This window comes from Sphaeramia orbicularis, chromosome 8 (assembly GCF_902148855.1).
Source record: "Sphaeramia orbicularis chromosome 8, fSphaOr1.1, whole genome shotgun sequence".
In the NCBI taxonomy this organism is placed as follows: domain Eukaryota; kingdom Metazoa; phylum Chordata; class Actinopteri; order Kurtiformes; family Apogonidae; genus Sphaeramia; species Sphaeramia orbicularis.
This window is the reverse complement of record NC_043964.1, coordinates 48,470,623-48,486,198: the sequence shown is the minus strand read 5'-3', so window position 1 is coordinate 48,486,198 and position 15,576 is coordinate 48,470,623. Positions and strand designations below refer to the sequence as shown.

General features: G+C 37.3%; 1 protein-coding gene across 2 annotated transcripts; it reads right to left on the bottom strand.

Annotated features, from left to right (window-relative positions):
* Positions 1-1,600: 1,600 nt before the first annotated feature.
* On the bottom strand, positions 1,601-13,269 carry dus1l (dihydrouridine synthase 1-like (S. cerevisiae)). Of its 2 annotated transcripts, none has more exons than XM_030141579.1 (14): positions 13,222-13,269; positions 11,951-12,227; positions 10,051-10,159; positions 9,904-9,954; positions 9,672-9,784; positions 9,509-9,591; positions 8,013-8,116; positions 7,747-7,894; positions 7,438-7,534; positions 6,764-6,852; positions 6,499-6,668; positions 6,373-6,410; positions 5,369-5,444; positions 1,601-4,176 (listed from the first exon to the last, which is right to left on the bottom strand). In XM_030141579.1, exons 2-14 carry the CDS (start codon positions 12,185-12,187, stop codon positions 4,013-4,015), a joined length of 1,479 nt encoding a protein of 492 aa, XP_029997439.1. In that variant the 5' UTR covers positions 12,188-12,227; positions 13,222-13,269; the 3' UTR covers positions 1,601-4,012. The 2 variants fall into 2 exon arrangements, with proteins under 2 accessions (XP_029997439.1, XP_029997440.1); XM_030141580.1 differs by lacking the exon at positions 13,222-13,269 and adding an exon at positions 12,937-13,187.
* Between the last annotated feature and the right edge of the window lie 2,307 nt (positions 13,270-15,576).

Sequence of the window (15,576 nt, the reverse complement as noted above, 5' to 3'; positions counted from 1 at the left end):
TGTTATCTATGGCTGAGGAAGCAGAGATGAGTTTTTAAATACAATATGACAAGAATGTAAGCCGCACATTTAATATACTGTTGAACATCACCATCGGTTTGGGCTCATTCTGCTGGTTTGATGTTTAGTCCAATATCAACTCTTTAAATAAATTTAGTGGCATTAACTCCTGTCTCTTTAGTTGCTAAATGCTGCCTCATGTTCACTTTTCGTGTGTCAGCTTTTTGGTTTAGGACATAGTGGTGGATGTATATAAGAGTTCTGGTGTTAAATACAACTGATGTTTGTGTTTGACAGCAACACTCAATGAAATGGCTGGAGAGAAAAACTCAACTGATAAAAAAAAAGTGCTGAATCTAAATAATATGCCACACTTTAATGTAGCACTGAAGTTAGATAATGTCAGTTCTGTAGCTACAATTAATGGAAAAAGATAAATATTTACATTTTATGTAATTGTTAAATTCTACTTCACTCTATGGACTTATGATTTACACCTAAATAAATGGAAATGTTCTCATGTGTTCTTTAGTAAACCTTGGACTAAGGGTTTACTTAAACAATGACTTTTATCAGAGGTGAAGAGGGCCGGCAGGAGGCACTCAAGAGCTTTAAAATTGTCCTACACAAAGCTCCACTATCACCTCCATGACGACACTGGTTTATTTTATCAGCATTTGTCAAACGTTCGTTATGAAAAAATTGACCCCAGCTATTTGTTTATTCCTGATGACAGGTTAATTCAAAGTCACAATTCAATGCCACGAAAAATTGTAGTTCTTTTTTTTTTTTAAATGGCAATCAAAACTCATCTGGATTTTGTGCCACAAATAATTTTGATCCTGAAAGGAAAAAAATTAAGGTGATAAGATGCATAAAATTACCTTATGGGGGTTGTGTGATGCTAATGGAAGCGTTCTGGCAGAGGCATATGCTTTCTAGGGTTTGGGTTTTCTTTCTGGATGTTTCTAGTTTATGTTATGAATTCTTTACATTTTGGGACATTTCTACTCAGACCTTTTAAGCAACATTGGAACAGAGTAAGAGTCAGAACATCAATATGTCTCTGTAAATGCTCATCTGTTCAGGTCAGTGTTCATCCTTGTTTGTTCAACTCAAATGGTTCTCGTTCTTGAAAACATTTCATTTCTCATCCAAGAGACTTGATCAGTTCTAAGTCTAATGTAGAGACTCTATAGATCTGCATTTTGGAAGGTCACCAGTCTACTTATAAGCCTTCATGTTCACTCTGAACTAAAGCAATGCAATAAAACACTGGATTAAACACTGTAAATATTGTAAAATAATATCCCATCCCATTAGTGATTTGACATTGTTTTTTATATGACGAAATGCCTTTTTAAATCTCGGTGGTTTTTTGAGGATTGGATCTCACCAACGTTGAGTCAATGGCTACAACACAAATATCACCCTTAGGATTTCTCACAAAATCCAACCTCCGTCCTCTACATGGAAACCAGTGTTTAGGCTGTTACTGTGAATATAGAAAAACTGAGAGAGTTTATACAGTTCTCATCTTTTTTTAAAGGTATGTTATGCTGTGTTCACACATTGAAAATAATAGAGACTTACACATCCATTTCTGCACATATGTTCTATGTTGTACCTTTAATAAGTCAAAGGTCCAGTCACATGAACTGTATTTGTCATCAAATCTGTCCATATATGACAGGTTTGCACAGAGGAACCCAGGATCAGCTTCAGTCTAGTTCATGTTCACAAATGTGTAACTTTGCTCCTGTGTTATTCTCAGCTGTAAAATGAAGCTTTGAAGGATTTTAGGTCAGTTTTTCACAGAAGGTGGAGCCCAGGATAACAGACACACACAAGTCTCCCCACATGTTCTATTTTGCAGTTTATGTCAGATACGTTGGTACATTTCATCTCTGTGCTGAACTAACCTTCACACATGTGAACTCATGACCACACAAACTTTATCTGACAACAGGATGGGAGAATTTGTTGTAGTATTCATTTCCACATTGTAAGAAAAATAATAGAGGCAGCACCTTTATATGAACATTTGTTCTGGATTGTAGCTGAATGTGTTGAAAACAGCAGATGCAGCACCACGGTGTGGACTGGCAGTGGTATTCCACTTTAAAAGGCACATATTGTGTATTAGGTCAAAGCTCTACAGGCCAAGCCTTTAACCAAAATAAATACTTTAACAAATGAGCCAACAACAAACCACATTCACTCATCTTAAAAAACAAGAGAAAATTAAGACAATCTGAAAGTTACTGGGTCTGTAAACTTTGGTGACACAGTAACACTTTGGTTAAACTAACTTCAGAAGCAAATTTGAAAATAAGAGAAGAAAGAAGTCATTCATAATATTTTCCATACCTATGAGGAAGATTAAAAAAAAAAAAAAAAAAAAAAAACGGAGCAAATTCCTTCCAAAACCAAACAAACAAGTTCACGTTTTACAAATACTCTGCAATTCACTCAGAAACAGTTTAGTAGATACAAAACACACTCATCAACAAACACAAAACAAACATGATGGTTCAAAAACAAACAAAAAAAAAACATCTTAGTAGTTTAAAAAATAAATACATTTAAAAAAAATTCCAGAGACTTTTGGCACAATCTCTGAGTACAGAAGTTTTCCCACTGTGTTAATGCCGATTCATGTTCATGAAGATATTCAGGAGTAATTCACCCTCCACACCACTGGGCGGGGCTCTGGGTCCATTTAAAGCCCTGATGTGCAGAACTTGTAGTCTGGATGTACTCTGCCATTTACCCTTATTCTGACATCCTACTTCCATCCTCTACCTGTGTCAAAGACCCACATACAAGATGTGCAAATCCACCAAAAAAAAAATGGAAGGTTTGGACAAACATGTGTCTACATGGGTCATTTTCTGTAATTTTAATTCCATGACTCACTTCCTCGTGCTCACATGCTCGACCAGCACAAGTTCTCTTCTGAAACCATTGTGCAAAGGTAATGCTGCTGCATCGCTCAGTGTGGCCCAAGACCAGAACGATTAAAATATTATTATTAATAACAACTAATAAAACTCTTTCATTATCAGTCTGTTTTCAGGGCACACAGGTCAGGGATGAGCAGACAGAGAATAAACCAAACACAGGGAGATGGAACCAAGCCATGATAAAGGAATAAAACATGCTGATGGTTTCTCAGTGGTTATGTGGTACTGGCAAATCAATCAGACAATGGAGAGATGGAGACAGAAAGTTGGCCTTCAGGTAGCAAATGACAACTACTTAAGTTGACCAGTTTCATGATTGTTTGCGGTTAACTGCATAATCCTACGTAATCTTATCTTTTAAATGCTTACTCTTTTGTTCTTCTGTGTACTTGGCAGAAATCAGCATAAGAGCATTTTAAACTGACTGGTGACACTCATTGTTGTAGAGGGTGAAACCTGAGGAAAAACTGTGAAACCTCTGAAAACTTTGTGCCAAAAGTTATGCAGTATTTCTGGACTTGTAAGACTTGCTATATTGGAATTGTTGAGTATTTCATAGATGCATTATGTTTTGTACTTGCATAGTATTTGTATGACGTGTGGCTCATTTGGTTTTGACAGCAAATGATCTCCAAGCATCACTAAATCCCATTTTCAGCATTATGTTTTGGCCTTTAGATGAGAGTCCACTCATATTTGAGTGTCAATCCCTACAGAATGTCTCTCTTTGGACACCTGTGGTTGAGGCTACGTAGCAGCTGTGTCATTGACCCCCCCCCACACACACGCCCACACTATCCTGATCACCTCGTATCCTGAAAAAACAGCAGCAGTGGTAAAATAAATGACGCTATGTCCCCGTTCCTGCAGCGCTGGTGTTTGTAGTCAAACATCTAGACTGTTGGGAGTTTTCAAAGACACTTCAGGAGGCAGATGCTGAACATCAAACCTCAGTTCAGGGTCTTTTCCTGATGCGAGGACTGACCAGTCTGCTCATGTCATTCCACCTGTCAGCTTACAGTTGTCTAATGGGGTGGGGGAGGGGCTCATAGTAGCAGCTGTTCCTGTGGTCCTGGGCTCGGGTCTGGGGGGGACTGAGGAGAAACTCTGCTCTTCTCAGGTCCCATTTCCGGACCCTCCTTCCTTTCCTCCTCCTCCCCCTCCTCTGCTTTGCGTTTATCTGCTTTGGTCTTGAACCTCAGACCATGACCTGGTGGAAAAACACAATTCACATCACATTCAATTCATCACTCACCTGGTTCGTCCATTACTGACTGACACTAATACTGACAGTAACAGTCAGTCAGCTGATGTCCTGTTGACATGTTATAAATCCTCAGGTTTTACTGTTGGACTTAAAAACCACCCATAGTTGTATTATTTTAAGTGTGTGATTGCTATGACTTTATCACTAATAAAGTTCTATGTGATTATGTCTATTAAAAGAAAACAACATTCAAGATGTCGAAAACACATTAAATTTGATGATAGATGTAACTTTTTTCAAACTAGTCAGCTGTTTGGTCATGATAAAACATTGACTGTTGTTACAGAACCTAATGTTACTCTAAATTGAACTAATCTGACACACTTTATCTTCATCTCGTGGGCACTTTTTTTTGCAAAGTTGACTTTGGAAGGTTTGACTTGACTACGTGTTTTTATGTATTGAAAACTTGTTTTTGTTTTATGTATGAAAGTCTGTGTCTGTAACTATTTAATGTACTGCTACCCATCTTGGCCAGGACACTCTTGGAAAAGAGATTTTTAATCTCAATGAGGTTTTCCTGGTTAAATAAAGGTAAATAAATAATAAATAAAAATCTGTGTGTGAAGTGTTTTCGTTACTGAACAGAGCTTTGTACCAGAAATTAAATCTGATTAACTGGACTAGTTTCTGCCCCACATTACTGAAGGCCAAGCTAAAGTGATCTCCAAGAGAATGTTGGGTTTCTTTTCTGACTTGTATTTTTAAGACCTTGACCTGAGTTTATGAAGTGTCCTGAGATCACTGTGTAATGACAAGAGCAGGACAGTAGGGCAGGGAAATATACTGAATTAAACTGACTGACTGAGGTGTGGTTTTCTGAAAATTGTGAATAGAATGTAAATCATACATAATGAACAGAAAAAAAAATACTGATTACATTTTTTTGGGCCAAATTGTCCAGGTCTACAACAATTCAGTTAATTGGATTAATCATTAAACTAATTATTTCATCAGGATTAAAGAATTTGAGAATACTTTACTGTTGTGAAGTTGAGTGATCAACTGATCTGATCATTATTCTGATAAATTTCCACATCAGTTTATTACAGAATCAGTGTAGATATAAGTGTGTGTGTGTGTGTGTGTGTGTGTGTGTGTGTGTGTGTGTGTGTGTGTGTGTGTGTGTACTGACTTGGACAGTCCGCCACCTCCTTGTACGCCTTCTTCTTACAACAGCCTCGACACAGGTTGAACACACACTTATTTCCCTAGAGTGCAGAAAAAGTACTTGATCTGAAGCCAACACACATTCAGGCTCACATGCCTTTACATCATTACATACATTTAAGAAACATCTAGAACTGTATTGTAATCTGAATCATTTTAAATGTAGTCCATCCATTTTCAGAGAAACCCAAATGCATTTAGACAAACTAAGACTGTTATAAACTTGAGGATTGTTTTTACTTGGATGAAACTCTTCTAGTCAGTGACTGAAGTCTGAACTCAAAGGATGTCACCAAGCACTGAGTTTATTCCTGGAGATCCTTTACCAGCCCTTAACTACAGACGCCTTCAACGTCAGTTTAGCCTAAGTTTAGTCTCTGACTGAGCCACTGGAGATCAATCCATTTCCTCACCTTCTAAAACTCTTGGGTTGATTTTTCCATGTGTTTAGGGTCATTATCCATCTCCATCCTCTCAGTTTTGCAGCATTCAACAGTACTGGATACTTTAGAACTCATCCTGTTGCTTTATCACATCATCAGTAAACGCCAGTCATGTTTTTTTTCTGGTGAACAGCTACCAAATGCAAATTCAACATCTGGCATCAACCCCTGACCTTTTTTCTGCTCTATTTTACATAAAATAACCAGGAACAGGACACGAAAGCCGTGGACATGAAGCTGATGGTCAGTGTCCAATTACTTTTAGCCTCTAAAAATGGACAGACTATGTTTCTAAAGGGTTAATGAAATATGTTAAAACTCCTTGAATTAAAGCTGAAAGGCCACTTTCAATCATATCTTGATTGTTTTATTTTAGATCCACTCTGGTGGTGAACAGAGAACTGGGCAAAAACTGGGCCACTTTCCAAATATATGGACCCGACTGTATTTTAATGCCTCTCCAAATGTTCTCCTGTATGTACTGTTGTCAGTGAAATGGTTCTGTACTGGGACAGTGACTGCTTACCTTGGGGTTCCCACACTGATCACATTTGATGTATTTGGCTGCAGAAAAACAAACACATGGTCACAAACGGAGGGACTGTTTCAGGGTCAGGGGTTTGTAATGGAGAAAGGTTTAAGTTCTACTCACGTTTCTGCTCAGGACAGAAGTTCTTGTTGGGGTTTCGGGATCTCTTCTTCTGCTTGTTTTTAGAGAGTGTATCAGCTGTTCTGTCCGAGTCCTCCAGCGCCCTCTTCTGACAGACTGTCTTCTTCACCTCTGAGGCCTGACCGTTACCATTGGCAACAGCATCCTTTGGCCTGTAAGGTGTAGTTGGACAAGTGAACTTTACTTTACTAATGGTGATTTTATTCCAAAGTGTGACAGTAAACAAGTGAAACAATGAGTGACTGACGCTGGTCTGACATAGGGCTGGCAGATCCAGTGGGGGAGGGGCAGTCCACTCCCCTTCTCCTCTACACCTTTTCCTCTGGCAATCTCCTCCTGTAACCACAAAAACATACAGCTGCACATCAGCTACACCCATACACTCTATATGGACTGTACACACTGACACACATGTGTATATGTACATATATATATATACATACAAACACTGTATATGAACTGTATACATACATACATACATACATGCGCACACACACACACACACACACACACACATGTGTATGAGTGTATAGAACACTAAGGCCCACGGTGCAACAATGAAAACAGCAGTAGAATATAAAAAAAAGTAGTATGTGACCCGTGGGGAACCACAGGTTGTAGATGTGGTAGTTTTTTTATGCTGGGGAGAGCAGACTTTTGAGAAAAGATGTTAGTCTATATTTTATAAGTAGTGAAATAAAATAGTTTGGTAAGTCATTCTTTAAAATGTAAATGGCAATTAATATACAGTATTAATACCCCGATTACCCAAATGTTATTTTTGCTTGAAAAGCCAATCTGTAGCTCCTAGATCCAGAGCAGTTTTTCAGTCTGTTCCATCCACTGTGTCACTCTGTTAAACAAAGGTAAATCTGCTGTGTTTTTGTGCTCATGTTTGTTGCATGCTCATGTTCATGTTACCTGGCAGCGCAGCCTCAGCTGTTTACTGACGTCAGCCAAACCCTCTAAAGTCTTGACCTTGGCTAAGTCCTCCCTCAGGTCCTGGTGGATCTGGAGCCTACAAACACATGAGACAATGAAAGAGACCAGGAGCTCAACAGAAACCAATCCATAACATTTGTCTCTTCAGTTCTACCAATGCTCCTGACTTGGTTTTCCCTGAAACAGTTCAGTTTAAACCTCTTTACCTGGGTTTCACGTCCCTTCTTTGTAATATTTATTCATTGGTGTGGTTTGGTCCAGAATAATTTTCTGAGCATAAGGACTTACGTGTGATGCCAGAGCTTGAAGAGGTGGGCGCGTACGAATGACAGGGTGCAGGGGGGGTGTTGCTTCACCACCTCCAGATACTCCTCTGCCATCTCCCACACTGGGGGGCTACGACCCTCGAACAGAGCAGGGTTATGAAGGTTCCCCTCTGAAACCAACAGCAAAACATATACACAAATGCGGCACATCTGAATCATTACTGTCACTGTTTAATGCCACTAATGAATCGTGACCTCATGTGTTTAATAATCAGAGGAGCTCCTGACCTGCACTCATGACGCCCTGGACCCCGGTCTCCTGAATGCAGCGCTCCACATCACTCAGATGCTGAATGTTTCCATTGGCAAACACCGGAATTCCAACAGCCTTCCTGAAGCAAAAGCACAACAAAGGCTCACAGATGTCTTTCACAGCAAATTCAATCTTATTAAGATCATCAGACCAATTCTTGTTTTTGTTTGTAAATGTTAGGCTTAGTTTTGAACAGTCCTGACCTGTAGTTACGGATTTGGTTTGTTTTAGAAGACCTGTGGGTTGTGCTTAATAACTGTATATTTTAATGTAGAGTGGGCCAAAGTGTTATCACCATGGACATTTTCATATGAGTCATTATTGGTAATTATCACAATAAACATCAGTGTAAAGGCTGAGGTTTCACTTAATGAGAAACCCAAATCACTATTTGTGGTTTTGAGGATTTGCAAAAGAAATAACAAGATGAAAACTACTGTGCCTAAACACACAAAAAAATGAAAATATGTACAGGACTAAATGATGTAAAAGACTCTGCAAGAAGAAGATGAAACCCAGTGTAAAAGACAGCGATGTAAAAGCTGGTCATTTATTTTTATTTTTGGTCTGCTGGTAAAATTACCATAAATTTACATGTTAAATCAAAATACATTAAAGTGAAATGTGAGCATTTATCAAGATGAAAACAATTTTAGATTCTGTAAGGAATTTAGCAAACAGTGTAAATGTCTTAGGCAGCCATTAGCTATGATGATTTTACATGCTTGTAATGAGTATAACATCTATTTCTCAATCTCTTTATTAAAATACAACAAAAATTAGAAGGGAAATAAATGTGTAGCATTAAAAACTAACAAAAATAATGTAAACTTCATGCTCTTTACAGGAAACAGTCAGTGTGTAGTGTGATCTCAAATCCCAAACAACAAGAAACACTGGGTATGTATTGAATGAACATTAAGTACAAAGGAAGGTCACACTAAATACTGAACAGCTCAGTCCATTTTTTAAATAAAATTCTTTAATTCTTTTAACGCTGTTCTTTATTTCAGTTGTATTTTTTAACAGAGACTGAGGAAAGCATTCATCCATTATACTCTTACTAAAACACCAAACCTATTTATAACCTAAACCTTTTGCACACTTCTTTATATTCCCATCAAAACAATTTACATGATAAAAAAGAAAAAGCATGACAACAGTGATAATGACCCAGCTCTGTTTTAATGTATTCTATTTAAAGTCTGGGTCATGACTGGACCTTCAACCCCTTATAAGCTTTTCAGGGCTTTTCAAGTTGTCCCACTTCACAAATGTCCTTTATATCATCATCGCGGTATCTGTATTTTATTTGATTTTGATTGAGACTGGACTGACCTTAGTTTGTGTTCGGTAACTTCTAGTCGCGTAATAAAAGTTGAAGTTACCATGTCAAGATGGTGGATACGTGTTAATGCTCGTGGGTGTATAAGGTACACGTTAATAGTCCTAACATGTCCTAGTTTCTCACCGGACGGCCTTTATGTGCTCCCAGCTGGCGATCCCCGTCATGGCTCCTTTCTGATCTTTAGTTCTGCCGTGCACTGTCAGCAGCTGGAAACAAAAGACGAGTTTGGACTTTACAGGCTTTTACCCACACATCCTAAGATGGTTAAATACTAGTGGGAGGTTACCTGACATCCAGCCTTCTCAAGCATCTGGGCATAGTGAACTGTCTTCTCGATGTCTTTGAACACACGGATCTTACATGTGATCGGCACAGACAGCTTCTCATTGGCTAATCTGACTGAATAATATTAAAGAGGGATAGAAAGGAGAGTTTCTGAAATAACACTGTGTCCAACTTGTTGCGAATTCCTTCCATGTCTAAATTGATTAAACAATTGTAGATTTACACACACTCACCCATTTTTTCTAACAGCTCCCACTCATCTTGTAGGAAAACTCCGTAGTGCCCTAAAAAGCAGCATCCACATGTTGAATACAGTTGGATTGTACTGATAAAACCACAAGGGGGAGCCAAAGCCAACAGTGTGAGGGGTTTGTGTGTACCTCTCTTGGCGATCATCTGAGGACAGCCCAGGTTGAGGTCGATGGCGTCACAGTAGTCCTGGGCCAACAGAGCAGCCTGGACAAACACCTCCGGGTCATTGGCACAAAACTACACATAAAAAACACACACTATGTTGTCATGTCAGTTCCATAAGGCATGAAAATTACATCAACAGAGAGCGAGGAACAATCTACTGCGTGTCAATGGAGAGGAACAGCAACAACACAAAAAACAAAACACACCATAAAATGAAAAAAAACTTAAAGGATGTGACAGGACAAAGAAGTGACACAACAAAGACAGTGTAAAAGATGCTACAAGACAAAAACAGTGTAAAATACAAAATATAATACAAACAAAGCACATGTGTCAAAAAAGACAATACAACCAAAAGCATTTAAAAACATACAACTTGAAGAAACAGATGCAAACGTCTAACAAGAAAAAAGACATAAATTACATAAAATATATGAGGAGGAATATGTAAAGACAAAAACACTGTAAAAGACAGAACGAAGCACAAAAACAATATGACAACAAGACACAACTGAATGAAAAAGATGCAACATAACATAAAAAATGCACCAAGACAAAAATGACATTAAAAAAAAAATAAAATAAAATAATGAGAATGACAGAGAAAAGGTAAAACATAAGTACTAGGCCAAACATTAAAGTGGATGAAAAGATGCAACACAATAAAATTATGTAAAAGAACTAACAAGACACAACAAAAAGACGCAACAAAACTGATGTAAAGTAAAACAAACAACACAGTTAAAATTATGTAAAAGATGCAACATAACAAGAAGACACTAGACAAAAACAAGTCCAGTGATGCAGTTGATGAAAAGGATGTGAAAGACGGTCATCTGTGGTTTTAATATTTTTTAAAGTCAGAACATGACAAACACCTGCCAAACAGCAGGACATTTCACAGATCTACTGGTAGAACATGAAACTTTGGTGTTTTAGCTGAAAACAGAAACAAATTACATTTAAAAGACAAAGAAAAATGCATAGAATATTAACTGACACATTTTTATATTACAATAAATACCATCTTTGTAAAACAAAAATATATGAGGATAAATACACTACCTGGCCAAAAAAAGTCCAACATGAAATATTTCACTTTAGGTATAGATTACTGTGTGGTATCTTTTATGACACACAATACTTACGCAATTTCACAAAAGTAGGACAATCATTTTAGTTTTCTACATCTTATATTGATGACATAGACTCAGACCAATGTTTTGTCCATCACAACCCACAGACTCTGAATGAGGTTCAGTCTGAATTCTGGTGTCCAATCCATGTGTAAATGATGTCTCCTGCTCATGGACCACTCTTGAGCAATCTAATCATGATGAATCCTGGTCAGTCATCCTAGAATATGTCTGTGTCATCAGCAAAGAAAAAACCCACAGATGTTCAAACCTGGTCATTCACTTTATTCAGGTTCATCTGTCCTCAGTTTATGGTCACATGATGTTACTGAACCTAAACCTGATCAGCTGAATCAACCTCAGATCAGGCTTGGACTGTAGGCACTAGGTATGAGGGGTAATCGCTTCATCCCCCTCTCTTCTCACTCTGATGCAACAACCACTCTGTAACAGGGTCAATTCTGGACTCATCAGACCACATGACATTTGTCGATGTAAACACAGTCCAGTCTTTAAACACTATATCAAACTGATGGATGTTTCAGAAATGAAAAGATACTGCATCAGTTACAGGATTAGAGAACTAAAACATATTAATCAGTTCAGTCATTATTAAATGGAAGGATCTGAACTATTGGCTTAGTAAAATTCAGGTATGGACTTTTTTGGCCAGCAGTGTATACTCCTTTTTTCTGGACTAAATGTTGAAATGGAAACACTAACAGACCTGTGTGATGAGAGGTCGGTCCTCCTCACAGACTTCATTATACAGGTTCTCCCTCCTGTAGTTGGAATCACGAACAAACACCTGAGCGTGAAACATGGGGGTGTAGCAGAGCTGGGCGCCATGGCGACGGCTCAGCAGGCGCCAAGCCAGTTCACTCTGGTCCACCATGGGCGCCACCACAAAGCGTGCTTCCTTCAAGGTTTGCCTCCAGAACTCAAAGCCCTGGAGCTTGGACATGGTGGAAGATGTCACCAAACCCAGCAGGACGTCACCAAACCTGGACAGACGTCACCATGGAGAGTCAGACCATTGTGTAGTGTCAGAACATCCCACAGATTCTCAGTGAGGTTCAGGTTTGGACTCTATGGTGTCCAATCAATGAGTTTAAATGATGTCTCATATTCCTGAACCAGTCTTTAACAATCTAATCCTGATGAATCTTGGTGCAATCCAATGTTTATGCCCTGAAACTGATCAAACTGATGGTTGATTCAAAAATGAGAAACTACTCACTCCATCAATTAACAGGTTAAATAACTGAATCATATTAATTACTGCAATAGTTTTCCAATGGACGGATCTAAACTATTTGCGTGGTAAAATCCAGGTGGGGACATTATTTGCCCAGACTGTGTATGATGATATGCTTTGCGTGAGTGACACCCATGCATTGTGTGTTCATGTATCTATAGATTTACCAAGTGTATCTAAAGAATATTAAACAAAGTCTACCTTGACTGTATTATTGGTATATAAGATAATTTCCCCAGCAGTGAACAGCTGAACGTTATAGTTTTCAATTACTAATAAGAGGGGAATAGTTTGAAAGTCAGTTTTTAGCAGATCAGCTGTTTTCATCTGTAACTACACACGTGGACTACTTTAATCAAAACTACAACTATTACAGACTTAACCGTTTCAGCCGACTCAAACTAAAACAAGGGAAGGACAAGGGTAGGTTATAAAATTTTCTATGTTTGACTTACCTTCGAGCCTTTTAAGTTCTAGACATTCACAACTGACTCAATGTGCTAGCCACAGCCAGTAAGCAACTGTAAGATAATTACTGTCCATTAGCCACTGTAAGCTAACTACTGTAAGCTAACCGCAGTCAGTTGACATGTAGCACATGATTTACACCTGTACCACACTACAACAGCGGGTTTAGCACTAAACGGACTACATTTGTTGTTCTCTGACTAAACTATGAACGGATATAGCCACAGGCAACAACAGAAATAATTAATATTAACAAGAATTTCCTGTTTCACCTGTAAAATTGTAAGATTTGTAGAGCACTCCTGTCGCAGCACTTTCCAACTAGAGTGTAACATTGAAATGTCTCCGGTGGGAAACGCCAAATTTCGTTTTTTGGTTCTAGTTTTTTGTCACAGCGCCCTCTAACGCTGTGGAAACAACATTGTATTAAATGGATTTAAATGGATTTAAATGGATACTTCTACTTCTACTACTACTACTACTACTACTGATAATAATAATAATAATAATAATAATAATAATAATAATAATAATAATAATAATAATAATAATAATAATAATAATAATAATAATAAAATAAGATCTAAGTTGTGATTAAATTAAAACGTAGGTATTTGTGAATCTGAAATAGCACAGTCAAAATATTACTGACATTATTAATATGTTTTTTTTATTCTCAAATAGGACATATTTTAATTCCCCAATTTAAAGTGTAACAAATTACTTAATAACAAACAAATAACAAATAGCTTAGACTAGCTACAGTTGGATTTTTCATTATATGAACAATAATATTTTATATAAACACAGACTTGTTGGTTCTCAAATATTGGATATTTATGTATTTCAATGGCAGGGAGAGCTGCCTTTTTAATGTCTAATTCCACTTTTTTCCAGAGGGTCTTCTCCTGTAACAGATACATCTCTATTTTCAAATGCAGTTATAATTTGCTGTGAACACAAACTGAAATTTTCACCCATGTCTAATTGTTGTCTTTAATGTACTTAACATTTAAAGATTATATTGATTTTGGATGTATTTATATCCATATCCCTACAGTTAATGTACTGAAAATACAATGTGCTTTATTATTCAGTCTGTCAGTGAACTCCATCTACCATGTAATTTTATGCAGCCTTAAATATTCTTTATATTTTTTTCTCTTTCTTTCTTTCTTTCTTTCTTTCTTTCTTTCTTTCTTTCTTTCTTTCTTTCTTTCTTTCTTTCTTTCTTTCTTTCTTTCTCTTTTCTCTCTGCTAAAAGCCTCACTAAGACTGGAGATGGAAACTAGCAATAGCTATAATCTCTTTATGTGAATTATCAGTTACTACAGCTTGTTTGTAACAGGTAGAGATTATACTACATAATTTGCATTGTCCCTATCAAATAAACTTTATTAATAAATAAATCTATTCCATGCATTAAGTTTCCAGCAATTAGAACTTCAAGGCTAAAGGTTAAAAGGCTAAAGATTAACTTGCTTTTTATCCTTGTAGGGATATTCAGCCTCTGCATTTTACCCATAATATACATTACACACATACAGTACTTAGCATTGGCATTAGCTCATAGTACACAGTAAGGTCAGTGAGTTGCCACTGAAGGAGCTCGGGGTCGGGGACCAACTCGAGAACTACATCATCACCGTGGTCAGGGAGGAGACAGGAGGATTTACATATATGTACCTGTTTTTTAATATTTGGTTTAAAAAGTTCATACTTATACATGTCATCTGTTTAGCAAATTTAAGCCATAATAATCACTACCCCTGTCTTTTAAACAATTAATTCCATATTTTTCTACCTTTTTAGATAAATGAACACAAACAGTCCCACACAAAGTGACTTGACTATTGTTTAATAATGACATTTTGACACAAGACTACTAGACAGTTAAGTTACTGTTGACACACGGTGGATACAGAATATTGTAACAGAAAAACAAATGTGCTGAATAGAGGTTGAAGTTGTAGCGTAGTGTGGCACCTGTGATACACAGGTAACAGTAAAACATGGCATTCGTATTAAACCTATTTGAAATAAATATTGTACATGCATTTCAAAAATAATTTTAAGCAGCTCTCTCACTGTAACAGCAGCTTTAGCAAAACCAGACATACATTCAAATCACAGTGAGTCTACTCTCATAGAAAAAAATAGACAGCATATACTATTCATAAAATACATTATCTTACTTTACAATAAAAGTACCTCTAATATCTGGGAAAAACAGCAAATATAATACTTAATAATGAACACAAGAATTAAAGAAACAAAATAACTAATACTACATGTAGTTATTGCAGGTGATGTGTTTACAAAGCCCACTGATTTGCAGATTGTCCATGACATGCCTTTGTTTAATGAAGCTGAATGAGGTGGTCAAGTCTGTTTACATATTTGACTGACAGATGAAGTCTCACCTACTGAGAATTCCATCATCACCATGGCTACTTACTGACAGATGAAGTAGACTGCCTGCTGGTGTGTGAAACTATGAACCATTTCCCTACAAATGCACCAACAAAGAGCCAAGCACACGTTGTAATTGATAAATTAACTCATGTCTATATGTAAAAGGGCTGCAGTGGTAGAGGAGGACTTTCATCTTAGTAAATACAGGATTT

Coding starts and splice junctions, on each gene's coding strand:
- dus1l (XM_030141579.1), bottom strand. CDS start 12,187: ATGTCCAAGCTCCAGGGCTTTGAGTTCTGGAGGCAAACCTTGAAGGAA. Junction 6,411..6,498: donor CTTCTGTCCTGAGCAGAAAC/GTGAGTAGAACT, acceptor GTTTTTCTGCAG/CCAAATACATCAAATGTGAT. Junction 4,177..5,368: donor GGAGGTGGCGGACTGTCCAA/GTCAGTACACAC, acceptor TTTTTCCACCAG/GTCATGGTCTGAGGTTCAAG.